This window comes from Zeus faber (genome assembly GCF_960531495.2).
Source record: "Zeus faber genome assembly, chromosome: 10".
Classification (NCBI taxonomy): Eukaryota; Metazoa; Chordata; class Actinopteri; order Zeiformes; family Zeidae; genus Zeus; species Zeus faber.
The window spans coordinates 20,237,500-20,264,041 of record NC_137199.1 but is presented as its reverse complement, the minus strand read 5'-3'; the positions used below and the strand labels follow the sequence as shown (position 1 = coordinate 20,264,041).

The following is a 26,542-nucleotide window of genomic DNA, read 5'->3' as shown; positions in this document are numbered from 1 at the left end:
ACAATTTGTTGTGATTAATCGCTTTTTGTTGTAAGACTGAAGCTTGTTATAATGGATATTTCAATGTCAAATCATGGAATAAATGTAGTCAACACAAAGGAAGTAGATTTAAATTCAAATACTATTGTTTAATAGCATCTTTCCAACATTGAGCACAGAGTCTCTCTTTGAACGACAGGTTTCCAATAAAACCATCTAGGCCGTCAAAATTGACGGTCAGCTTGAAATGCGTATTTCTTATATGCACTAACAGAAATAATAACACTCAGGCCTATTATGTTGAAGTGCCAGTTGAATTTCAAAACCATCAAGGCCATTAAGATGGGCTTGTCATGGTTCCAGTGTGATTGGGAACAAAACGATAGAGGAGACAGCAACTTAAACAAACAACATAAAACTACAACTTGGGAAAAAAAGGCTATTTTGAGCCGTTGAATGGAATGGGATTGTTCCTGAACGACCCAACATGACAGAAGTAGCGTGGAGTATCCGTACTGAAAAATGCTTCAGTGACGGGGAGCGCAGACGCCCCTCTGGTTTGGAGGGCGATGCTGGTGCGATGCTGGTGCCTGGCAAGGAGCGTGGGGGTTCTCTGCTGTGTTCCACACGGAGCAATCCCCATACTCACGTTTCATGGTCCCTGGTTTCATGGAGAGAGGAAAAAAATAAATTACTTATGATTTGGATTCTAAATCTGTTATGAAATGATGGAATGATACATGGATATATTCCTGTCTATTTACACACCAACGTCCAGAGCTTCAACACGCGTCGTATCGCGCCGGTAAAGGGGCCGTGTTAGTGGGTCGACCTGGGTGTACAGTACAGTACAGTCGATCGTTGACCGGGGACTGAATCCCAAGTTTTTCTCTTCCCACTGATGACAAATGGCATATGTTAGCGGGTGTTCTTGGGTTTTTGGTGCAGTGAGTATTGAGTGCTCTTTATTTGGTGGCTTTCACTCATTCAAACCATGCACTTTGCACGGTTTCCCTTTCAGCTCCAAGAAGCTCTCTGTGCCGGCCTCCGTGGTGTCTCGCATCATGGGCCGGGGGGGCTGCAACATTACAGCCATCCAGGACGTGACGGGAGCTCACATTGACGTCGATAAACAGAAGGACAAAAATGGAGAGAGGATGATCACCATCAGGTAGAGGGATGCCCCGGTGGGAACATGGCCAACTCATTTACAAAGATTATTATTTTTTTTGTTGTTGTTGTTGTGCGGCTGCTTTGAAAACGACATTGTACAATTCTCTACACTACTATTCAATTGAATGTGCTCATTTGTTGTTCTCTTTGTTGTTGCAGAGGTGGCACAGAGTCCACACGACACGCGGTCCAGCTCATCAACGCTCTGATCCAAGACCCCGCCAAAGAGCTGGAGGATCTCATCCCTCGGAACCACATCAGAGCTCCAGGTTCCAAGGCTGCCTCCGCCTCCTTCCCCAGCGCCACGGGGGCCGCCAGTGGCTCTGCCGCTGGGCCCAAAGGTCTGAGCTCACTGGTGACGTCCACGGGGGTCTCCTTCCAGGCCTCTTCATCCTCATCTTCGTCCTCCTCCCAAGCGGGCGGCAAGATGGGGAAGGGGCTGTCATCGGGCGTGAGGCAGCCCTTCCCTGTGTCCCTGCCGCTGGCCTATGCCCACCCCCAGCTGGCGCTGCTGGCCGCGCAGACCATGCACCAGATCCGACACCCCCGCCTGCCCATGGCCCAGTTTGGCGGCACCTTCTCGCCCGCTGCTAGCACCTGGGGCCCATTCCCTGTGCGACCCGTGAGCCCTGGCAGCGCCAACGGCTCCCCCAAGCACAACGGGGGAAGTGGCAGCACCGGTGGCCAGATCCGATCCAGTTCCTCAAGCCACGGCGAGCACGGCACAGCCGCCGGCTCGGTGGCGCCCACCACCAGCTCCGTCGCCCCTAACACGCACGCATCTACTGCTACGGCCTCGCCTCATACACCCACCCCCACCCCGTACAACCCCCAGCCCAGCGCCCCCACCCCGTCCTCCGTCAGGAAGCAGCTGTTCGCCCCCGACGCCAAACCTGCCGCCGCTCCCGTGTCCGCCGCTGTTAGTAGCGGCAACATCGCGGTACGAGGCACAGGCTCCCCAGCTCACCACAGCACTGCCGCCGCCACCACCCCCAACTCCCCCCAGCCGCCGCTGGGTCCCATCTCACAGCCCCCAAAAATGGAGCCCGGTGCGCTCGGCGCCCTGGGGAAGGAAAAGCCCCTCCAGTCTCTGGAGAATCAGTCTGCATCGGTCGGTGAGAACCTCGGCTCTGCAGGTTTCTCCGCCCCTGCCGCGGTGTTGCCCCCCAAGCCCGAACCGCGACAGCAGCTGCCGCTCGCTCCATCCTCTGTGCCCTCCACAGAGGCTCCGCCCCCTCTCCTTGCCCCACAGCCCAGCTCCCACCTCCCCTCGGCGCCGGTCCCGGTCCTCTCTCACACCGTCACGCACCCCAACATCACCGTGCCGCACTTCTCAGCTCCGGCGCCCAGAGTGTCCCACCGTGCGCAGCCCCCTGGCTCCTTCTACTCCCTCCCCGAGCAGCAGCAGTCTGTGTTTGTTCCGCTCAACACTCAGCAGGAAGCCCACAAACAGCCCCAAATGCAGGGATCTCAGCCCACCAGTCTGCCCCCCCAGGCACAAGGCCAGGCCCCGGGCCATGCCCAGGTGGCCTCCAACCTGGGCATGATGAATGGTTCCCACATGCAGCACGTGCCCAACGCAGCCAAGCCTCAGCAGATGCCGCACAACTTTGGTCCCGCAGGCCTCTTCAACTTCAGCAGCATCTTCGACAACAACAACCAAGTGAGTGCCAGATTACTCTGTTTACCTTTCAGTCATTCAGCTGCGTTGTTTGTAATACATGCAGGGGAAGAATAAACTTGAGTAACAAGTGCAAAAGGGTTCTGGTAGTTCTGACCACAGAATGATCCTCAACGTGTTAATTATTGAGTAAAAATAAATATATTGAATCCAACACAGGGCTCCACAATAACTGTTACCCAGTTGCCCCGGGCAACAAGATTTGGGCCATCTTGTGTGGTCTAGTTGCCTAATTTTCAGCAAGTGCCGTATACCTCATGGTCTTTATAGAAAATTATAAATTGTTCATATTGATTTATCTGTTGATCTCACTCAATTATAAAATTATTATAATTCGGCAACCATTTTGTCAGTCTTTGCTACCAAAAGCTGATGCATGGTTTCCAACTTGTCAACCACGTCTAAAAGCTAGTGTCAGGCCCAGCAGGGAAATATTTTTGGAGAGATTTCCTGTCCGGTGTTAATGTTGGGATATTCTAGTGTGAAGTTGACGTGTTTTTGCCCGTGCTGCAGGTGGGGAACAACCAGGTGTGGGGTGCTTGCCATCTGCCGGCCCGCTCACCTCCGGAGCAGTCCTACACGGCCCCCCCGGCCTTCATGGGCATGGGTCAGATGGAGAGCATGATGCCACCGGCGCCGCCTCCACCCGACAGCTCCAAGGCCCCTGGCTATCGCTCGGCCTCCCAGAGGATGGTCAACAGCCCCATTGGTAAAGAGTCTGCCTTCCTTTGTACTGTTTTTTTTACTGTGCCATGTGTTTTTGCAGAACTTTCATCGTTGCTGCCATCTTGTGACCTGCTTTGGTAACAACTCAGTGGTGGAAGAAGAGCTCAGTCTTTACCTAAGTTAAACTATATTATAAGTATTTGCTCTTAAATGTACTTGAAGTATGCAAAGTGAAAGTACTGGTCACATCCATTGCCCTAAAATAACAGACTATAATATGGAATTATTTCTGCAGATGCGTGAACAGAATGCGATAACTGCGATTCTTCAAGTCGAGCAGTCAGGTTTTGTTTTTTTTGGTCAGTCTGCATTCACAATAACAGGATAAAACAAATAGGAGCTTACGAAAATGCACAGGGAGATCATTTCAATGAGGAATTACCGATTAGGGGAATCATCAACATATTTTTTATATGTGTAAATCTCGCTCGGAGAGCCGTGGCCCATTCCTCCAAATAAAACAAATAAAAACAGTGCTTTTAGTTGTTTTATTTGAAGGGACCCGGACAGGTATCGTTAGATACTATTTATTGATCCGGTAACTTAACGGGACTCTTATCGGTTGTTTTTATATTTTTTAAGGGGAAAAACTGAAACAAATAAAAGCAGAATCAACGTTGCTTTATTTCCGTCGCATTACACATGAAGACTGGCAATTGGGGTGTGATCTGCCCCCTCGTCGCCTCACGGGTGTGTGAGAGCCAGGCAGAGGGAGCCCGCCCCGCCCCCCTCGCACATATCTTACATCTTAAACGAATATCTCAATCGTACTGCAAGTTAGAAACTGGTTGTATAGCCTAATTAGATGGGTCAATTTTCTTACTTTCTCCCAGTACCGGTAACAGTACAGGTAACATCCGTCCTACCATCTTTAATATAGCCCCGGGGCCCGTACCCCGTTCCTCCGTGTACTTACGTACAGAAACAAAGCCCTCCGTCGTGACCCACACTTTGAAAGCCACTCACTTGAGGACTCGTCGTGGAGAGATCTTTGTGTATATTTTGTTTCCTCTCCTAAACGACGTGTGTCCCCATCTGAACCTCCAGCTCTGACCAGCTACGCCACCAGTATCTCTGGCAGCCCGGTCTACCTGCACGGTCACACTGCGGTCGGCACGCCCTCGTTCAGCAGACAGCACTTCTCTCCTCACCCATGGAGTGCCTCCACATCAGGTTCCCTTTTTTTTTTTTTTTCATATTCATATCTTCGTATTTTAAATCGCCGTAACCCTAACGGCTCTTAACATGATTGGCAGATTTGAACTCTTTCCCGCCCTCTCCTCCCCACCAGGTGAGTCTCCGGTGCCCCCACCATCCACGGTGTCGTCCTCTGCCCTTTCTGCCTCGGCTGTGGCCCCGCCCCCCCAGCCCAAACAGGGCAGCGCCACGCAGCAGGACCGGAAGGTTCCCCCGCCCATCGGCACGGAGCGGCTGGCCAGGATCAGGCAGACGGGCTCCGTCAACCCCCCGCTTCTCACCACGAGCTACACGGCGTCCGTGGGGCAGGGGGGCATTTGGTCCTTTGGCGTTGGAAGTGCTTCAGGTGACCATACAGTTAACATGCAGCCGTTACCATCTCTCAAAAACAGTTTTGAGAGCGGTAAACTTGTTTGTCGTACATTGAATGCACAGAATGTCTTGATTTTGTGCGTCTGTACTAGATGGTAGTTACTAAAGCTAACCTTGTGTGTTTTCTTGGACAGAAGCCATGTCCGGGTGGTCCCAGCCCCTGATGAGCAGCCATATGATGCACCCTCAGCTGCAGGCAGAGCAGTCTGCCTTCTCCCAGCACCAACCCATGGAGCAGGACGACACCGGCATCGCCAACCCTGCCAACAACTACCATCAGCCCCAGCACATACCCAACAACTACATGGACTTTCCAAAGGTGCCTTCCACACCAGCACAGCGGTCTCAACTCCTGTTTTCCCCACCACTACAGTTCCTTTGTAACCGACCCGTCTCCCTCTCTCTATATCAGGGGATGCCCATGTCGATGTATGGAGGAGCCATGCTGCCCCCCCACCCTCCCATGGCGGAGGGACCCGGGGCCCCGATGTACAACGGGCTGCACACTGGTGACCCAGCATGGAGCCCCATCATCAAAGTGGTCCCAAACAACGCCGACAACACTGACCCACAGCAGGTAAGGTCCCTTCAAGGGGGGGGGGGGGGGGGAGAGAACACCCATTTTCAGCATTGAAAAGGCCAGAACTATAACCTTTAGTTATTGTATGGTCCATTGAACCAATTCCTACTCTGCTCTGTATCTAAGAAGAGGCTATTTTAGAGACTGAGGGGCGATTTTAGGTTATATCACCTATTTTAATGCTGAAAATGGGTGATATTCCTCTTTTAAAGCTAAGATATATATTTGATTCTAGTCAAAAGCTTGATTGAAATTCAGCCGTGTGTCTCTATTTGTCGTTGTGTTCCGTTCCTGTCTCACCGCTCTGTCCCTCCTCAGGTGTGGCCTGGTACCTGGGCCCCTCACGTGGGCAACGTGCACCTGAACCATGTCAACTAGAAGGCGTCGACAGCAATCAAACGCACACAGCATGACCCACAACGCAAACATAAATTCCCTACTGACAAAGATCAACAAGACGACGATTTAAAAAATAAAAAAAATAAAAGGTTGATGAATTTGCAAGATGTTCAGTCGACCAGAGTGCGGAGCAGAGGCGGAAGAATTGGAAAGTTTTCTCGACACCGTTCTTTGATGTGCCTATCTCGAAAAGAAAACAAATTTGGCGAGGGCTGTTAACTGTTCCAATGATGTCTGCAAAACAAACGTGCGTGATCACCTGTTCCACGGGATCCATTCTCTGCGTAGTTTAGCGATTTTTGACTTAAACCCACATACACCATTCTTGGGCTGCAGGGGCTCAACAAGACGTAGCTATTTAAACTCAGCCCAGAACTAGATGATGATTACCTAAAGAGAGAAAGAAATCAGAACCTTTTAGAGTGGTAAATACATGTATAATTGTTTACATACTAAAAAGGGTTAAAATGAGAGTAAATTTCATGTCGTATAGTGGCTCTACTTTATGTAGCCTGTATTAATGTGAAATATTTACCTTAATATTCAATAAAAAGATTGAAAAGTACATGTGTCTGCTCCTTTATCTAACTACCTTGTGCCAGCTTGGTGCTAACGTAGGAAATATTGAGCAGACAAAAAAAAAAACACTTGCTTTTGTGCGATAGCTATTGCAAGCAAAAGCTAAGAAAATAATTGAGGTAAACCTTTCTAACTTTTAACCACTATACTACACAGTTTTAGGTCTTGGTAACACTAAGCCGTATCAAACTTCGCGTGGGACGGAGAATGGGCTCATTCTAATCATGAACGTCTTCTCTACTTTATGACCGTCTCGTCAGCGCCCATATGCAATCGACGGCATCGATACAAAAAGTAATTACTCGCCCGTGTATCTTTCAATTGCATTTACGGTATAATATCAATGATTTGGCTGCGGACCCCCTCGCGGTTCCTGCGAGGACCCCCTGGGGTTGCGGATGTGATCGCCAGTCTCCTGTACAGTAAGTACACTACCAGCGCTCCTTAACTAATCCACTAGATGGCAGTGACATGATTAAATCACAGTGGACCGACTTGCGCCGACCAACGGCGTACTGTTTGTTTTTTTAATGAGCCCCAGGTGGGACACGGCTTTCTAATTTTGTCGTGTGAAAATATGAAATCTTGGAGAGACCGAGCTCTCCCAGTGTAAACACGGTACCGTACTCGTGTGCGGAACCACGTATAATAGCCACCAGCGCAGTGGGGACGCAATTTGGCGTCGCGTCGGAAGCGGGTTTTGTCAAAGCCGCGAAGGCTTCCGGTTGCGCGACTCGCTCACATCGAAATATGGCGGCCGCGTCGACGCCGGCGATCGGCGACCGGGCGCCGGGGGCACAGCCTTCGGCGGCGGTCCCGTACGACTTCTCCCAGCCCCCGGCCATAGAGGGATTCAGCCCGTTGCCGAGGCGGAGAGAGGAGACGTTCAAGGAAAAACTCGCCAGGAAAACCAAGGACAACCCGTTCGTCCCCATAGGTGAGTTTTGTCGCCGCTACGGTGGAAGATCGACGGTGGCCCTGAGCTCTCAATTTGAGGGAACGCACGGAAATAGACGAAAATACAAATACGGAAGTGGCCAAGAGACGCACTTACTTACTCACCTGCAATAAACTGTGTTAAACGCTGCGTAATGAATAAACGACTTCATTAAAGTCGAGTCTTCTGGGTAAGAAGGGGATTCACGCACCGCGACTGAGCTCAAACTGAACTGATGAACGGGTCGTTTCGGGGAGTGATTCAGTTCATTGTGCTGTGATGACTGTCAAACCTCGACTAAATTTTAATCAGCCCATATTGTGTGTGTGTGTGTGTGTGTGTGTGTGTGTGTATTATACTTATTAACTGCTGGAATAACTCTGGCCTGTTGACGTCCTGTGGGATGACAAACGCAGAGGTTTTTTTTTTTTTATGACACAGAACCGCCCCCAGTCCCCCTCTTTGGAGAACTATTTTTTACCAGTTTGGGTCTATAAACAACTAATCACTGCTCCAAGAGGGGGGGTCACCACTGGTGAGACAATTAAACATAGAACCAAACAACAATATGTACATGGAAAAACATAAATATAGAAACATCAGATGACATGTCTCGACAAAACAGCGCGTGCGTGCGCGCCCGGCACTTGTCCAAATTGGTTCTGGTGTATTGGGTCGCTATTATATTGTCACGCCTCCAAGCAGCGACGAAAGGCCCGGAGGCCACCCCCTGAGCCTGTGGCCGCATAGATACCGCACAACTGCAGGAAAGCCCCGAGCACCCTGCCCTGCAGCCACGGAAGCCGGAGCGACGGCCACGCGGAGGAGACCCTGCACCCCTGAGGTGCACACATACAACCCAATCCCCACGTACAGGTACAAGATGGAGCCGCAGATGCCAGGCACGGACCGCAGGCCCGGAGCCAGGGCCCGGAGCCAGGGCCCGCACCGACAGCCCAGCACCCTACCCTGCCCGAACCATGAGCCCGCGGGGTCCCCGCGGCCGCCAACGGCCCGTGCATTGCGAAGGCTCCCGATTTGGGCAGACTCAGAGCATTCAAAAAGCAAGAGCATTAAAAACAGAGTTTACTTTGTCAGCAGCATAACACAGGCACCAAAAGGTTAAACAGGTAATATATAAATTAAAAAGGGCTGCAACGCTATGACGAGGAGACACCATGCAAAGTGTGGTCAATGAGCAGGTTACGCACAGGTACTGTGCAGGTGCTGTGCAGTTGCTGGGCAGGTCGACAGTATGAACCGGATCATGAGGATCGTGTCTGCAGCAAGTGCCAGGTCAGGTCATTGGCAAAGGTAGAACCAGAATGAGGACAAGTGGTGGACAGGAGAAGAAGAGCAGGCTCTGGAATGATGGCAGATGTTAGTGCACGGATAAACAAGATAGATTATTTTTCAATCAAATGTAGATAATTGTGAGGAAATATTGACAGAAAGTTTATCATAAATTATTCATATATAGAGCAAATGAAGAAGAGGCACACTCATGGCTGACGTATGGTACTTATGACACAGGCCACACTAAAGGCTTTTCAGAAGTGAGGAAATGAACATTGGCAGAGGCAGTGAGAGAGGTTGACCGTGGCCAGTTAGAGAAAGTTGGGAGAACAGTTTTATTTTTGAGAGACTAATTTGAAGAGTAAATTAACCGATTGACCAGTCTATTAAGATGTTTTGATTGTTTTTCAAAAGGTAAAAATAACTTGTCTGGGGGGGGGGGGTTGGCAGCAGTGATATCACCTTTTTTTTGCATTTTCAGAAATAGCAAAATTAATTTCACAAATGAGAAACTGATTGAAGTCCAGGTTTTACAGCTATAAGTGCAGTCGTATTTGAAATGTATCTGGTTTTACGTGGCCAGTGTGGAGAAAGTACAGTCAAATCCAAATTGTTCCTGTTTCACAAATAGAATATTACTTTCACAAATCAAACTATGTGTGAAAACAGGCGCTGTAAATCGGCTGCTCACTTCAGCGTTAAGTTGTGTTGGGTTGTATTTTCTGTTAATGCGGTTGCGTTTCTTTGTATTTTGCTTGTGTTTTGTCTATTTGCATGTGTTTTCTTAAGTTGCAGTGTGTTGATCTCGAAGAGCCACTGTACAAATCAGACGCTCTCTGGTGAGCAGAGACAGGAGAGGTGGTTCGAACACGTGTCCTGCTTAGAGGACGACTGACAGTGTATCATTATTCTCCCTCAGTGCAAGATTGTCTAAAACGAAACTGCACATAAATATATCGGTAAAAACAGTACATTTTATTTGCAAACTGAACTTCACAATGACCCTGTTAATTCAAAATACAAACATCACCAAACCTGAGTGACCGGTTTGTGGGTTCTATTTTGTCTCTGAGTCAAAAAGTGATTAGTAGACTTAGAATTTCACATCGGACTTTATGCTGCAGATCGGTTTTGTCCAACTTATGAGAAATAAAACCCAGTAAAACTGTGATCTCCCGTCGCTTCCAGGGATTTTCACAAATGGTCAGAAAATCTAGGAGGTGCCATACCCATACCAGGTTTAATGCAAAATAATAACAGTAATCATTATTATTAAAAAAAATATATGATTGTTAAACAATTAAAATCACTATATAATAATAAATAAAAATTTCATTTTAGGTTTGTTATTGTATTATTGTCTTTTTTTTTTTGGCTGACAGGAAGTTGTCATTCAAAATGAAGGACCTCTCCATAATACACACAGTACAATGTGCTTCTTTTGAGAGAAAAAAAACCCCTGAGATGTTGGGAAGCAGTACTTTTTAATGACTCTTTTAAGACATTAATATTTTATATGGATTGTAGTTATGCTTGTGATGAATCATTGGCGTGCCTGTGACTAAAATACATTTTTGTTAAACGCTGCTTAATTTTGCAAGTCATGGATGCATTTGTGATTTAGCAGCCAAATAATATTTTTATTTTATCTTTTTGGTAATTTGCTGGTAGATGTATTTTCACGTTTTTTTCCCCCCCCATCACCTTACGCAGAAACTATTATGTCGTTTGTCCGTCCAGTTGGATCAAATTTCTTTTGAACTACTGTGCTACTACTTGTATGTTGGAAGTCTGTTCAGATCCTTCACCTGTGCTCTTGCTCTTTTCCTCCAGGGTGTCTGGGAACAGCGGGAGCCCTGATTTACGGACTCCGTGCTTTCAACCAAGGTAAAACCAGGCAGTCCCAGCTGCTGATGAGAGGCCGCATCTTCGCTCAGGGCTTCACCGTAGTCGCCATTGTCTTCGGCGTAATTGCAACAGGACTAAAACCCAAGCAATGAAGATGGAAACCTCTCTTCTGCCGAACGCCTTTCAAATTAAGATCAAACGGACCATCCTGGTATAATGAACTGTGATGAGTTTGCTTTCCACGCCAAGGTTTAGAGAGTAGTTCAGGTGAATAACAACTTGCTGCTCGTCATTTCCAGACATGACACCCTAAGTTTTCCCCCCCATTGCTGTTGATGGCTTAAGCTTTCTAATGAAATTAAACTTTAAACTGAAGTCATTATCCTGTGTATGCACTGCATTTTAGGAAAAACATTGAATATATTTAAAGGGACTATACTATTATCAACTTAAGATTAAGGATGTCATTTCAAAAAATAAATTCCATCACTTCTCTCTTAACAGCTCGTTGTGAAATGGGAGGTGTGTTGTAAAGCTTCCAAAACAATTGTACTCCATAGTTTGATTTTATTTCTTCCCAGTTCCCATATAACATTTTGTTTTCCCGTATAACATTTGTTTCTCCTCTGGATTCGTAACGTCCATAGGCAACGCGTGAAACAAAGTCTATCTGCAATGCTGCTGAAATGAACACATTTTCATTGCTGTTTAAAGGAAATCTTGTGATCAAAATGTACAATAGGTTTTTAAAGAAAGTTTTTGCTGAGAGTCTGTCGGGCAAGGGCCAAAAAAAAAAAAACACCCTGTAGTGAGTGGAACTCATGATGCGGGAGTTGTATTTCAATTCTTTGGCTGTGAAAATTTGTCACGTCGAATCAAGAGTGGAAAACTCTTCTGGCAAAAGAACCCAAAACACAAAACAACTGGAGTAGCGTTAGTAAGTGGTGACTTTTTAAAAGGCCACAAGCTTAGGACATTTTCATTTCTATGCACTTCAAATGTAACGAGGGATAAAATGCAACAAATGGGAAAATAACACGTCAGTAATAATTCTTCATTCATGACAGGCAGAAGTGGTTTACAATCTATTCCTATTTAGTGCTTGGCGCTACACTCGAGAACCTCAAAATTGTAAAGTCGTTAATGCAAACGTTATGGAGTACAATAGCACACAGAAAACATTGGCTGAACCATGCTGTAAGTTGACCTAATAACTTGGTTGGATTCGAGGGGGAGGCTTCATTTACAGTAACAATATTTACTTCAGTATCGCTGTGGCTTGCTAAAGGTTATCTACACAACGAAGCAGTCCTTCATCATCCCACAAGGAGTGAGGTATCAATATAACCATTATGACCGACAGGAGGGCTGTTTTTTGTTTTGTTTTTTCTCCAAAAGGTTATCAACATTAGGAATACTTCTAAAAGTTATGGAGGACATACAATTATTTTTTGTGTGATGCAAACCGGATAATAAAAAAAAAAGAAAAAAGGCAAAATGTTAAAAAGCACATTTCTCCCTCGTCTCCGCTCTAGCGAACGAGCGGCGTCTGTTTGAGGGAGATGAGGACCGAGCGCATTCGAGAGACGTCCTTGGTCTGCTTGTTGGTTTTGGGGTTGAAGTCACACAGGCGGGCCACCCTCTCCCACTCGGACCCCGGGCTGTCACCGTCGCACTCGGCCAGGAACGCCTCCTCCGAGGCCCTGAGAGGGAGAGGGAACCGGGGGCGGGGACGACCAGGACACGGATGAGTCCCCGTACCAGAGAGGTTTTCACACCGACACAATTTTGGAATCGCTCTCGTCACATGAGCGACCCTTTCATGCAGCTACCACTCACGATCACTCAAACCTACGACAACAATTCTCTTTCGATACTCCACACTACACGAGCACTCTGCCTAAATTAGAACTCGCAAATTAGCCTAATATAAACACATGACGGTGGATTTAGTTCTGAGACATGCATCTGGTGAACAAAATAACCAGCGGGAGCTGGATATGTTTGCGGGTCATACAACAACCAGAAAAAAGACGAATTCTAAAACCTACACAAAGCCTATCACATCAGAGTTGGGCTGTTTGTAGAAAGCCTTGTCAGCAATCCTAGTACGCAGCCAAGGCCCAGAAAGCAGGGAGGAGAAAGGAGACAGGACAAAGGTTTAGGTGCCAAACAAGAGCAGTTAGGGGCAGATTGAAAAAACAAAAAAACAAAACATGATTTAAGCGATTGAGAGAAACAAAACTAATGAGTCCAGGTGTCTGAGGAAAACAAAGGATGGTCGATCAAACACTTGAGGTGCTTTTCGGCAAACCCTCATGCTGATTTGAAGGCGAGTCAAAATGGTTAAATATGTGCTCTACATGGCACCGGCTTAAAAGGGATAAACACCACACGGGCGTGCGACCTCATCAGGGTTCTCTCTCTCTCAATGATTAAACAGCAGAAGCAGAAATCGTCCTAAAACTAAAGAGTCTGAGATGGAAAGTGATACCGTGTCAGACTTGGACAGAGTCTGTTGGAAAGTGTGAGAGGAAAAGGTTAGCCCGGACCAACACAAGTACAAAGATGGAACGTGAAAACAACCGGTGAGAATATAATGACATCACTTGGACTAGGGCGGACGAGTCGTACAAGGCTTTGAGCAATTACTGTCACATTCTAAAAGACTACTAGAACTACTTTAAAGCAGTAAGCTTTCAGGGAGAAAAAAAAAAAGAGATCACAGAAAAAAAAACCTTCACTAAAAAAATAAAAAGCAAAATGGGCATCTTGATTTTTAATAATTAAGAGAATCCATCTGTTCGATAAATCAATCGACGTTGCCCACAGACCCAAGGACGGACCCGGCACAAACCTGTTGTTGGTCTTGTTCTTCTCCATCTGCTCGCTCTGGTGCACGTGCCAGTCCTCCAGCTCCTTCTTCGCCTTCTCCTTCCACTCGGCCTCCGCCGCCTTGGAGGCAGAGTCTGAAGGCAGGGCCGCAGAAAACACCGTTTGGGAGGGGACAAGGGTTTTAATACCGCCTCCAGACCTGGGCTGACCCAACTCCTACACAAAGCAGGCTCGTGCAGCTGGAATCGTCTCCATCACAGTGAATGACCGGAGCGTTGAGGGGAACGATTTATTCTTTATGTGGTATTTGAAAGAGTCATATTTCGAAAAATATAATTTGTTCATCAAATTTGATGTTTAGAAGTGTTATTATTTGCGTGGGCTAAACTGGGATTTGAGAGGTGGCTGGATAACATTTTTATTTGTATTTTTTTCAGAGCAAACTTAAATATAATTTTGATTAGTATTGTCACAGTGATGATTCACTCACTACCATTTATCAATTACATCTTAAAGGTGATGCATTCAATGGTATCACAGTACAGGGCCTGACACTCACTTCTAGAAGTGATTGCCAAGACTGACATAATGATTCATCATTTTCTAATTGAGTGAACTGTTAATGCCAAGCCCTGCAGTAGTAACAGTATCATACACCCCCCCCCCCCGCCCACCCCTCAAAACCCCCAGGATGTTCACTTAATTCATGCGCTGCAGGAAAGACTTCACTACTCCTCACCCAGTTCCTCAAGGCGAGCCTTCTGCTCCTCCCTCCACCTGCGGAGGCTCTCCGGCTCCTGCCTCAGCTGGTCCACCTGGGCGATGGCTGCATAGCTGTCTGTCGGACCGTTGGACTCCTGGGATTTGGGGAGGACGTTACAGTGTGGAAACACCAAATGAGTGAGGCTTCGAGAAGTGTTTTGCAACCGCTGTGCCAGAGATCCTGCCAGGCGCGTCGCCATTCCCATTCGAGATGGAAAATCGACCGATATGAACGTTCGATTTCAAACTTCCAAATCACAATCGGGTTCCCGATTCTCCCCATATTTTGGGGTGTAATATTGTCCGACGCAGTCATTGTATCGGGGCGGTCGCGATCCACGGGTAAACAAATGCAGTGTGCGCTGGGGGTTGTCGACCGCGGCTCTGAACCGACTTTCATGGGGTTTGGTTCGGAGTCGGCTCGGCTGCGCCGCATCCCTCGACGCACACTGTACCTCCCACCTGGCACTCGGGCTGCAGCAACACAATTTGAATAGAATTTGAAAATTACAAAAAAATATAACAACGAAGCTCAATATACGTTCATCCAGTTTGTTGCACAGTGAACACACTTTAGAGAGAAATATTCCCGTAATGGTGTTTGAAGTCCATGTCGGCGGAGACGCACGAATGCACCGGTGCGTGTCCGTTTCACTGTGTGCGCAAGGGAGAGTTTGCCTTCGACCAAAATGTCCAGTAATTCCACAGATGTGGCGATGAAAGCGGGAAACAAACCTGACCATCATTATTGAGAAACAAGTATTTTTCTTTACAAATCAAGACTCGATAATCAATGGCATAGCCGTCAGTGCTGGGAAAAAAAAAAGTGTTTATTCCGAAAGTCAAATCGAATCGTGACACCCCGGGTTTAAACCCTTCATGAATAAATAATGGAAAGAGCTCTTGTGTTCAAAATTTCAAGGCTGTACCGAAAAACATACATTCCAGCCACGATACTAGTCCATCAGAACACAGAGCTTCCATTCCATACTCTTAGTACTATTTGTAGACCATAACAATACGATAATAAGCACCGTTACATGTTTGTGACATTTTGCCCTGTTAACGGGAGAGCGGTGTGCTGTGCGCAATCATTTCATTGTAGATGGTTTGCCGCGGGTGGCAAACGGGGCTGGGAAACACTGGCCTCGAGAGAAACATGGTGAGAGCCCCGCAACGAACCAGGTAACACCAATCAAAACATAGTTTGATCTCACCTGAAACATGTCCCCGTTGACCGTGGCCGGTTCCCCTCCAAAACCGTCTGTGAGGTCAAGAAAAGGAAAGAAAAGCAACAACAACCGACAAACAAATATTAGCCTTTAGAGATTCTCCTTTGCAGTCATTGGCATGGCACTGTGTCACGCTGACAGGGGTGTGTAGTTGTCAGATCAGGACAGAAATGCAGCAGCACCTGTTTGGGGCACTGGGGCGATGCAGCCAGGCCCCGCCCCCAAAACCCCCAACCCGGAAGTGAGCGGCGAGGAAGCGGCTAACTAGCCCCCGAATGCTAATCCGCGAGCTAACTCACGCCAACAACGCTAGTGCGTCACCGAACGTCAGAAAAACGAAAGCGGTCGCGACGATCACAGTAGCGGGCGCCCCCAATGACGTTGGCGTCGCCGTCTCCGGGCGCTTTCGCTGCCAAATGAGCCGCGCACGTCCGCCAACGTCCGCTGCAGCTAAGCTAAATGACTTCGATAACGTTATCATCCCCCCCCCCCGTACACACACACACACACACCCCCGACACACCGTAGCTCGGAGGAGGCTGCTGGCCGTCCGCTTCCTCCACCGCTCCGAACCCGTCCCCATCGTTCTCTATCCCCGCGATCTCGCTCTCCTGTTGCGCGAGAAAAGCGGCCGCCGGGTCCTCTTCCGCTTGGTGCGCTCCGTTGTCAGCCATCTTCCGCGGCCAGCTGTTCGACACTGGCGAATTCAAAAAAAATAAAAAATAATAAATAAAAAATCAAAATCTGTAAAGTAGCTCGTAGATCGGCGAACTTCAGCGGCGGTGCAGGCGGTTTGTAGGGCGCGATCCACGGGGCGCGGGTGGGAGCTGAGCGTTACGAGCCACGGGGACGATTCATGGCTCGATCGCTTGTGGGAAGCGGCGGCGGCGGCGGCGGGTGGCGGGGTGGTTTGTCCCCATCTGCTGGTTGGAAACGGCACAACACTCGGCCTCGAATAGTTCGTGGTCACGCACTGACATTGGAGGAAAAACATCTATTACTGCATTCGCTGCGGGTTCTTTTATTTCCTTTTATTCGCGTGGGGTCGGGCGATACTACAGCTCCCAGAGCGCCGTTCCGAAACGCCGCGTTCCCACTCGGCCACTCCCGGGGCCCTCGATCCTTTCGCGGCCGCACCGAGCCGGAGCTGAGATCTTTTCCGAGTGCACTGGAACGCAGCACGGAACGTTGCCTTCGCTTGACGTAAAGTCCGCCTCCTCCCGAGAGGGTTCGTTTTGTTTTGCTTTGTTTTTTTTTGTTTCGTTTTCTGGCCAAATTCATTCTTTTTCACACAGAGGGTGCTGCGATTTTTTATTTTTTTTGCCAATGTTCATTGCTATTGACAGTTTGCTGACCGCAAATATAATAGTAATAATAATAATAATAATAATAACAACAATTTCTTCTTTCGGCTGCTCCCGTTTGGGGTCGGCACAGCGGATCATCTGCCTCCAACAGCTTCTGTAAAGACAACAACAACAACAATAAAACTAATAATAATAAAAAAAATAATAATAACAACAACAACTTCTTCTTTCGGCTGCTCCCATTTCAAGATTCAAGATTTTTTTTATTTGTCACATACATATACATACGTTCATACATATATGCAGTGAAATGTAATGCAACGCACCCGGTGATAACACACAATATGTCCTAGGAAAAAAAAAATATTTCTAATAGACCAACTAACTGACTCCTAAAACGTAATACAGTCAGTTGAATACTTATAGAATAAAATAAAAATATATAGAATCAAATACAATACAATAAAAATAAAATGAACTAAAATGGAATAGATAGAGGGAATGTGCCTATGTATGTACAGATATGTGCATTAATGTGGCATGTGAATGTGAATTTGGGGTCGGCACAGCGGATCATCTGCCTCCAACACCTTCAGTAAATAATTGTAAATAATAACAACAACAATAATAAAATAAAAATAAATTATTAATCACAATCACAATAATAATAATAATAATAATAATATTATAGTACTTTTCACACATTGCATCCAACTCAAAGTGCACAGTAATAGAAGGCAATCAAGTAGTAATACTAGTAATTACTGGTAATAACAGCATCAACAATAAGTTAATGAATAAAGTAAACACGCAGAAATGTATGTGACGAAAATAAGTAAATATACTAGATTCCAGTTTTGTATCATCAATTTCGACCGCTCCGAGCTGCCTCGCCCCGCCCGGTGCGGTTTCGCAGGTGACGGCGGACCGCGCCGCCCGAACGACGGCGGCGGCGGCGGCACCCGGGGCGGGGGGGGGGGGGGGGGCGAACCGTTTCGAACCGTTTCGAACCGTGAACCGGATTGCCGCTTTAACCGCGTCACCCGCCACGTGACGCGTGACGCGCCGCGCCGCAGGAGGACCCGCCGCCGCTGCTCGGGAGGACCCGCTTCGAGGAAGTCCCAGCACAGGCTCGTTCCCAGCCTCCCCCGCCGCTCGACCCCCGTTTCTCTCCCCCGACGAGCAGAGACCCCGACTGCGGAGATGTCCGGCGAACCGAAGGACGCGCCCGAGGTGAGCCGTCGCGACCGCGGGTGTATTTATTTATCGACCGCCCCGCCATTCAAGACACTTTTTATTCCGCGTCCGGAGCTTTTTTTTTTTTTGTTTTTTTCTTTCTCCCCCTTCCTTTTTTTCCTTCTCCGTCTTCCCGGCTTTAGTGTCCGGTCCTCGGCCGCGGGGGCTTCCAGGCCCGCGGGCGGGCGGGGGAGTTTCACACGGACCCGTGAAAAAGTTCGTAACCCGGTCGGAACGGTTCGTCCTGGTCTTCAATCGCGTCCCATGGTAACGCTCCTCCCGGAGGTTCGGGGTCCTCTGCCGGTGCCCGGACAACAGAGGAGGCTTCGCTCGGTATCGAACGATGCCCCCCGCCTCGTCCCACCCGACAAACACGTTATCTATTTGGAATAATGTCGCGTTAAAGGCCCGGTCCGCAGCGCAGCCTGTCATTGACTTTTTCATTCATTTTCCCTGATGTCTGATGTCACTTTCTTTCTTTGCTTTTGTTGGAGTCAACCCAGTCCTCTCCGCATGATAATCATAATAATTATTCCCATCTCGGTTCCAAGTCTTTATACGGTCGCTCCAGCTTTAAATGCAATTATGATTCTTATCCTGATGTATTGTCTCATGTCCTGTAGGGAGGGTCATCTGTTTTACACTTTGCACAGCACTGATCCCATTGACCATTTCTCAAGTTTTTGGCCCAAAAATTGAACACGGCTACAGCACCGTGGGAACTGTTGAAAGAAAAATATCGCTTAATAAAAGATCTAAAACGACTCGATCCCCAAACGACTTAAAATAGTAACACCGTGGCCATTGATGCTTCTCTGCATTTTAGTACTAGTGGTGTTGGTATATGGACATGTTTTGAACGTCTCAATTACATATATCCTAAATGTCGGGAATTGACCAAGATGTTGTAAATTCATGACACTTTTACAAAAGCATCTCTGCATTGACTCAGCCCTTTTATGTGCACAGAAATGCTCTGAAGTGGTTTGTTTGTCGGAGGTTACCATTAAGCACTCAGATTTAATTGCGCTGCATGCTGGTTTAAAGTGTCTCATGCATCAAATGAACATGCCGGTGTGATGCAATTGCATTGCGTTGTGTTGTTTTACTGTGCTAAGACACACCATGAACCTCGGAAGAGATATAGCAGTCCATAGGCTTCACCTCAGTGAACTAGTATGTATGTGTGTGTGTGTATGTATAAATATAAATATAATATATATTTTTTTGGAATCTCTTTTGGCTTCGATGCACGAAGCTGATGCCAGAGTTCTGGGCACTTGAAGTTCAATCTCTCCCTCTTCCCTCGTCCCCCCCCCCCCTTCTCTCTGTGACTCATGTGGGTGTTGGGCTGAAATAGTTTGGTGTAGTTTTACATTCCTTATATAGCCTCTGAGGAGTGTAGGGAGGCCTTGCCTGTGTCACAAGAAGGGGGGCCAAATTTGCCGAGAGAGCGAAAGAGAGAGAAAGAGAGTGCGCGGGAGTCCACTTGCCTCAACCCACCAGGTTTTTTTAGCGTTCCCTCCGGTTTGGGTCGTCCGCCAGCGCCTCGGGACAAGGTAGGTTTTTCTGCGTGAGCGCGCCGCGGGTAGTGGAGTGTCCTGAAGGGCCGGAAAGGGGGAGGAGCGAGAGCGGGAGTGGGGTTGCAGGTACAGAGGTCAGTGGCCCGAGCCTGGAACTGACTTGGAAGTTGCCCTTGGTTCTTCAAATGACAGGGTTATGCCACGCCAGTCGAGCGATGCGATTTCATCGCTCTAACGGAGGGGGTGAAAGTTTGTTTCCTCTTCTTTCGTCCGCAAGTTACGAATGATAGCCTGTATTTATTTGTAGGGGTTTGTTTCGGAGAAGCCAAGTGTTCAATAACGGCAAGGCCTCCCTACACTCACTGCCACTTTAAATGCACATATCTGTATATACATAGGCATATTCCTTCTATCTATTCCATTTTATTTCAATTTATTTTTATTGTATTTTATTCTATATATTTTTTATCTTATTCTATAAGTATTCCACTTACTGTATTACGTTTTAGGAGTCAGTCTATTAGAAAGGAATTTTCTACTTTTTATTTTATTGTATTTTTCTATTTTTTCCTAGGACATATTGTGTGCTATCACCGGGTGCGTTGCATTACATTTCACTGCATATATGTATGGAAGTATGTATATGTATGTGACAAATAAAAATCTTGAATCTTGAATCTTGAAACGGTTCCCCGAGAATGGCTGAAATCAAAATGAGATCTGTCCCTTGTCCGTGGAATTTGTGGTGAACTCTCACCCGTTTTTATAATTTTTTTTTGTTGTTTTGTTTTAGTAATTCAAAAACTTCAAGCGGGTAATTTATGTCTATCATCATATACCATCCTTAATTAACCATTAGGTAAGGTTATTCTCACAATAGAAATCGGAATGTACGAATCCTCCGGAATATCACTCCCCCCCCCCGTTACGTGTTAATTTGTTCCATGCAAGTGCGTTGAACCATCACCCAGTAGACTTTGTTAAAACAGTAAATAAATTAAGTCTTCATTAAAATATTTTTCAAAGCTCTCCGATTCATTAATGCAGTTTCTCTTTTTCTTCTCTTTTTCTCTCCGCTTCCTCAAGGCCATGAATTTGTACTGTGTAACCCTGAGTGGCCCGGCGCCTTGGGGCTTCAGACTGCAGGGTGGTAAGGACTTCAGCATGCCCCTCACCGTTTCAAGGGTAAGAACCGGAGTACGCCTGCTTTGTTTGTAAACGCTTTCATCTCACAAGGTTTTTTCGACTGATACACCGTTCCGTTAATTCATCTCAGTTCCCACAAAAAAAAATCCTTTGTTCCCAAATAAAGAGCCATGTCCCATTTTTGGAGGCTTCAATGTACCTTCATGTTAAACATGGTCGTCAAATGATGACCCTACCTGGTCTGGGTTAGATCGGCATTTTCGTTGGTTTAGTTTGGACGATTGGACGGTGAATGGGTCTGTAAAGACAGGAAATCTCTATCGCCCGTCAACTTCTTCGAGGGCGTGTCATGACGCCCATCCCGTGAATCTGACTCCTTTCCAGATTCCCACGAGGACATTTTGTGTTTTCTGAAGTTGTTTTTTTTTATTATTATCATTATACATTTTTCTTATTTAACATTAAACACTCTCCTTTTTAGGCCACCGCGCCCTTTTTAGGCTCAATGGATTCTCGAAGACTCTGTAAACGACTGTCACTATCGAAGAGAGCGACAAAGCACTTTCCAAACCTTATAAGTGCAGCGTTGCTTCCCTCTGCACGCGTGCACAGATGCACGCATGCTCACACGTAAAAACCATTCCAACGTCGCTGCCAGCGATTGTGAACACCGACTTGGCATTCTATTATGTACTCTGCTCTCCATTGGCAGCGCTATATTACTACCTTCGAGGCTAGGGTGACCTATAAATGTTACACATTTGCATATCGCAATCTAATTTCATGATTGCTATTCCCCATTTCGGAGATGATTAAGAGTTAATGGATGGCTTTGTGTAAATCTGCCCTTAGTCCCACAAAGACGTCTTCGAGTAGCGTTAACTTAACACGATAAACGCTGTCCTTGTTGTGACAGCGTCCTTTTTCTGATTGACTTGTTGGTGCTTTGCGTGTTCTTCGTCCCCAAAAAAGTCTCGTAGTCGTCATTACGGAACGTCGATAAGTTTGTCGTTTTTGGTCTGTGAAACGGTAGAACAGAGGCTGCTGCTCTCGCCATACCTTGAGGACGACCGCGTTCCGAGGCGCCTCGAGGTGTTCCAAAGTGTACTGGAGTGCATCTGTTTCGTAAGATGGTTGTTGACATCAGCATGTGGTGAGGTAAACAGTGAAACGCCGGCCTGTCGCTACAAGCTACGTACCTGCCTCGCTCTCGCTGGCAGCCGTCAGAGTCGGGAAACGGAATGTTCCCGTTGGACGCGTGACAGGAAATATTTTCGCCGAACCCAAACAAGGCCAAAGGGTTATAAAAACCCAACGTGATGAATGTGAAAAATGGACTTGATGAGATGCGATCGCAGCTAGTTGAGGACCACCTGGGAAGCGGGGGTTGGGTGTGAATTTTGGGAGAATAAACAGCATTTTGAAGAGTGCTGTGATGGCTCGTCATCTGCCGCAGCGGGATGCCAGTTTTCTCGACAACTCTGGCCCATTTCAGCTTTTCATTGCTTTCCTTTCCTGTCACAGAAATGCCACTTGCATTCCTCAGCCTTTTCCGCTAGCCTCTCCGCCTTCATGTGTCCGTCCATAATTATTATTTGACGTGGCGTCCTCTTAAAGAGCCCGAAGCAGAACGGATACCAGTCCCAAAACAACAATGATGTCAGTGAGTTTAATGACTGGTTCGTGGCCGATGTGTACACAGGTTTTGTGGCGCATCAGCCGTAAAAACTTGAGTCAGGAATGTCCTCCAGAGTTTCTTCATCTGTGAAAGAGAGACGTGAAAAATGAATCTATTAAATGGAGTTGATTTATGTAATCGGCTTGGCCTCTTGATGAGCAGCCGCCATCGTTTGGCACCTTGTTTTGCCTTCATTTTAAGGTGTAATTGAATCATATCGGTTAGTTGAGTAAATAAGCAACAGGTGAATTTATTATAAACAGCCCATCTAGGGGGAGTGAAATCCCAGAATATACAGTGCTCTGTCCTGATGGGAAGACGGGCCTGGCCTCACTGGGCTTCCAGTGCGTGCGTTTAGTGTGTGTGGTCTGACTTTTAAGCCTGCGAGATAAGCATCTTAATCTAGACAGTCGGCTGAAAGAGAGAGTGACAGGACAAAAAGCTCCGTTAAATGCTGAAGGGCAAAGAGATGGCAAGTGATAATGTCTGAAAGATCAATGTGACTGTTCTCCTTTTTTTTTTTTTTTTTGTGAAGATGAGTTTGTGTTGCGCATAGGCGAATTTATGGGGGCGGCTGACACCGACTTTGTTAGTTATGATTCCTTTGCGGATTTGGTCGGGATATGAATGATTTAGTTCCCATTAATATCCTCATGTGGCCGTCACTTATTCTCCGCTATTCCTATCCCATGTGAGAGTTATTATTTTTCTTGTATTGATCTAGAAGGATGTAGTGATAAAAGTCTCACTGCAGCACAGGCATACAAGACTCGGCGCTCCGTTTCCTTCCTTTTTCTCTGCGTGGCCCTGGAAAGCTGAGCTTTCTCTGCATTCCTGGGATTTTTCACATATCCATCCCGTCTCTGCCCACAGACAGCTCCATTGTCTTCTCTTCTGCTTCTCCTATGTCCTGCACACTTCATTTTCTCCTACAGCATGAGGTCTCCCTCCAGTCTCAGAGGAATACTTTACCTGTAAAACCGGTATAGGGGAGACGGGTTGTTAAGGACCGTGTACTCCATCCTAAAGAACCCCCTACCTCCTCCACCATCTCTCTCGATCTGCCTCAGATCTCTCGGCACCGGGATTCCATAAACTTTATGATAGGATATCGTTGAGCCCACAAGCGCCATCTGGTTTCAATCGGCGCACACATGCCACTCTGCTGAAGTCAAAGGTGCGATGGGGAGGAATTACAGATGATGTCATGTTAATAAGCCAGTGGCGAGATTTGTGGAGGTCTCCAGCGCCGCAGCTGGGCACGCCGCGGGGTCTTCCCTCCAGTTGTTGCCATGGGGGCGTGTCTTTCTCTCAGCTGGACCATCTGTTTATCGCTCACGTCTCGCCCTGTGCACAAACATACAAGAACGCCGTGGGCGAATAAATAATTCACACCCATCTGATGGTTTGCCTGCGCGGGGTTGGGTGGAGTGGAGTTGACTGGGGTGGGTTGGCGGAGGGTTCTTTTGGGGCTAGCTGGATGAGAAAAGCCCAACACTGTGATCGGTGTGGCAGGGCTTTAAGGCGAGTTAGAGCTGGGTTTTTCTCCCCGCAGTCATTACGGCTGGAGCACATGGTGCCGGGTTTGGCTCTCCATTTCCCCTTGGGGTATTTCTGGCCTTGCATCAGCCGTGCTGGGCCAGTGACGTAAGGGCAGACGGTCTTGCAACCCCCCTGCAAATAGCATTGGAAGATATAAAAGCGAGCTGTTATGGCTCGTACATGTGCAGACTCCCAATAAACTTTGTACATTATTTGTTCAACACAGAACAAGTGTAACTCGATCCAGGGGGAGTGTGAGGCCGAGCGAGAGTTTGCTACATCGATTTGAGACGCTCCGCCTTTTTTGAAGGGCTGTAAATGTTACGCCATAACAAAATGTCCTTGTTAACGTCTCCGCTGCTCTAATGTGCTCAGACACGCTGCGCTGTGTCAGGACACCTCCTCAATTATGGAGCTTTGGTCAGATAGAAGATATCCCGTGGATAATCAGCAGTCACATTTGCTCTTAATTATTTTTTACGATGATGAATGATGTGACCGTCGCGAGTTTAATATGCACTCAAAGGCTGTGGTTTTGTTCGAGCGGGCGCGGCGCCGGGCCACCGTGTCCGTTGGGTCCGTTAGTTGTTTTTCAGGCATGGTGGAGCCGGTTTTCCACTGCCCTTCATCGTATTGACAAACTGCCGGGAAGGGTGTAGGGTTTCAGCGCGCCCACCAAAGCTCTGAGCACAGCAACTTTACTGCTGCTCCTCTCAAGTGAGGCAGCAGCTGCACTCTGAACCTGAGCCGCCAGCACAGGTGTCTGTGCCCATCAATGACCCAGTGCACGCATGCACATGCACACGCACATGATTTTGTGCGCATATCAAAACACCTTGCTTGAACAAATACACACCCACACACAGAATCGGTGGCACCCGCAATTCTGTCTTAATCTAATTTTATTCAACACCAACTCAATATAGTCTCTGGTGGCTGCAAGTGCCACCTTATTTGTTGCCAAGCCAACCTTCCATTTCCATAGACTACCTCTCCCACGGTAGGCCTGGCTGTGCCCCCCCCCCCCCCCCCCATGAATATATATTATATATATTTTTCCATCCTTTACTTCACTCTAGACTTCACATTACATTGAAGTGAGTTCTCAAGCGGAGGGATGGTCTTGACTCTTAAACACTGCACTTCCAGAGAGCTTCAATCAAAAGCAATTTAAGTGACATTGAAATAACTTTTCCTGAGGGGAGGGTGTGGTTTATATGCTCAGGAATGCATTAAAAAAAAATGTTGGGATGCGATACATAATGAACAGCCTTTATCTTATTTTAGAGAATTGTATTTGTCCTTGTCATTTATTTTTGTTCAACCTGCCTCCAGGTTGCAGAGTGCATTACTTTGCTGGCCATGCAGCGTTTGTGTATTTAATGTGGAATCAAAGTGGCGTGTGCGCTTGCTTAGCTGAACATGACAGAAGTAGATCCTGGCAGAACTATTGATTGAAGCGCTGAGTCCTGTGCGCCGTTTGATGAGCTAACTTTTGCAGGGATCCATGACATCAGAGAGTAATCCCGGTATTATTATTTTTTTTTTCTCTCAGAAATCTTGGCGCCCGTTCGCTTATCTGATGTTGGACACTTTGTACTTCAGTTATCTGAGACTCTGACACAAGTCTTGAGTTTCGCTAAGCTTCGGGGACAAGCTGACTAAGCCCTTACTAAACACGTTTTGGCGTTTCCTCTCTCTCTATGTTAACGGTTTTAAAAAAAGGACACGGCGGCCTGTCAGTGCTCTCCGTGGGCCTGCATCTGAGCGCCTCCCATCAAGGCCGCGCCGCTCCTGTTTGTGAATGGGAATCATAACTCAGCGCTCTGTCACCGGGAATAAGACACGTGACCCGTCAAGCTAACGCAGCCATTACTTTGTGAGTCAAACGGGCTAATGGCTTACCTGTCTGCATAGATTGAGGAGATGGCGCAACAGATATCTGGAACATATGGTTTCTGTCTCTCGCCATTGTGACCTTTTCCTCTCGGTTACATCTGGGTTGAATCATGGGCCTGAAAGCGCTGAGGTCATAGAGGGAGATAGATAACGTAATAAGGGGTCCTGTACATTGAGTGGAGTATCACCGCCAGGCTTACAGAACCAGAATACCAGACTCTTTCAAAACTCATTATCGGGAACTTGGCAACCGGCAATGGTGCAAACACAAAAAACAATGTTCTGTTTTGTGTGTTTTGTCAGTTTTGCAGATGTGCAGCTGTGAAACGGGTCCAAGGAGTTTGTATTTTTTGGATATCTTTCAACTACAATATTTATTCAGCCCCAAGGCTTTTATTCCTCCACTAGTTTTTGCAATGCAATATAATTAAAGGAACAAAATGCAGCTGCAGTATTTACTAACATTGAAAAAGATTGATTCTCTTTTCTGGTTCGTATTGAGTATACTGATGACCACAATATGGCTTCGAAATGATGAAGCATAGACTTCTCCACACACCTCCCCATCTGTCACCTGATCCATGGCGTTGTCCAAGTGTCATCAACTGCGACCAT

General features: G+C 47.1%; 4 protein-coding genes across 10 annotated transcripts in view; 3 read left to right on the top strand and 1 right to left on the bottom strand.

Annotated features, from left to right (window-relative positions):
- Positions 1–6,672, top strand: part of ankhd1 (ankyrin repeat and KH domain containing 1) — a 33,778-nt gene extending 27,106 nt beyond the window's left edge. For 2 of the 3 annotated variants that reach the window (XM_080008603.1, XM_080008601.1), the window contains exons 32-39: positions 1,001–1,150; positions 1,312–2,815; positions 3,347–3,542; positions 4,607–4,732; positions 4,851–5,102; positions 5,263–5,447; positions 5,541–5,705; positions 6,027–6,672. In XM_080008603.1, the coding sequence (XP_079864729.1) occupies positions 1,001–1,150; positions 1,312–2,815; positions 3,347–3,542; positions 4,607–4,732; positions 4,851–5,102; positions 5,263–5,447; positions 5,541–5,705; positions 6,027–6,086 (2,638 nt within the window). In that variant the 3' untranslated portion in view covers positions 6,087–6,672. The remainder of the gene's footprint in view (positions 1–1,000; positions 1,151–1,311; positions 2,816–3,346; positions 3,543–4,606; positions 4,733–4,850; positions 5,103–5,262; positions 5,448–5,540; positions 5,706–6,026) is intronic. The other variant, XM_080008602.1, reaches the window with a different exon arrangement.
- Positions 6,673–7,384: 712 nt separating this feature from the next.
- On the top strand, positions 7,385–11,147 carry higd2a (HIG1 hypoxia inducible domain family, member 2A). The gene is made up of 2 exons (XM_080007977.1): positions 7,385–7,623; positions 10,753–11,147. Exons 1-2 carry the CDS (start codon positions 7,437–7,439, stop codon positions 10,917–10,919), a joined length of 354 nt encoding a protein of 117 aa, XP_079864103.1. The 5' UTR covers positions 7,385–7,436; the 3' UTR covers positions 10,920–11,147.
- A 268-nt stretch (positions 11,148–11,415) lies between these two features.
- On the bottom strand, positions 11,416–16,749 carry cltb (clathrin, light chain B). 2 transcript variants are annotated; one of them, XM_080007975.1, is made up of 6 exons: positions 16,120–16,749; positions 15,582–15,628; positions 14,342–14,459; positions 13,625–13,736; positions 13,262–13,282; positions 11,416–12,470 (listed from the first exon to the last, which is right to left on the bottom strand). In XM_080007975.1, the coding sequence occupies exons 1-6, from the start codon at positions 16,268–16,270 to the stop codon at positions 12,299–12,301; spliced, it is 621 nt and encodes a 206-aa protein (XP_079864101.1). In that variant the 5' UTR covers positions 16,271–16,749; the 3' UTR covers positions 11,416–12,298. The 2 variants fall into 2 exon arrangements, with proteins under 2 accessions (XP_079864101.1, XP_079864102.1); XM_080007976.1 differs by lacking the exon at positions 13,262–13,282.
- Positions 16,750–17,940: 1,191 nt separating this feature from the next.
- The window catches only part of pdlim7 (PDZ and LIM domain 7), a 36,746-nt gene continuing 28,144 nt past the window's right edge, over positions 17,941–26,542 (top strand). Inside the window, exons 1-2 of one of the 4 annotated variants that reach the window (XM_080008105.1) lie at positions 17,941–18,136; positions 20,749–20,847. In XM_080008105.1, coding sequence (XP_079864231.1) covers positions 18,107–18,136; positions 20,749–20,847 — 129 coding nt within the window. In that variant the 5' untranslated portion in view covers positions 17,941–18,106. Of the gene's footprint in view, positions 18,137–19,534; positions 19,699–19,736; positions 19,797–20,748; positions 20,848–26,542 lie in introns of those variants that run through there. The other 3 variants (XM_080008108.1, XM_080008106.1, XM_080008107.1) reach the window with 3 other exon arrangements.

Excerpts from the sequence above, each read along its gene's own strand:
- higd2a (XM_080007977.1), top strand. The coding sequence starts at position 7,437 with ATGGCGGCCGCGTCGACGCCGGCGATCGGCGACCGGGCGCCGGGGGCA. Across the intron at positions 7,624-10,752 it reads CAACCCGTTCGTCCCCATAG|GGTGTCTGGGAACAGCGGGA; the intron begins GTGAGTTTTGTC and ends CTTTTCCTCCAG.
- cltb (XM_080007975.1), bottom strand. The coding sequence starts at position 16,270 with ATGGCTGACAACGGAGCGCACCAAGCGGAAGAGGACCCGGCGGCCGCT. Across the intron at positions 14,460-15,581 it reads TCAACGGGGACATGTTTCAG|GAGTCCAACGGTCCGACAGA; the intron begins GTGAGATCAAAC and ends CCCAAATCCCAG. Across the intron at positions 13,283-13,624 it reads AAGAACAAGACCAACAACAG|ACTCTGTCCAAGTCTGACAC; the intron begins GTTTGTGCCGGG and ends ACTTTCCAACAG.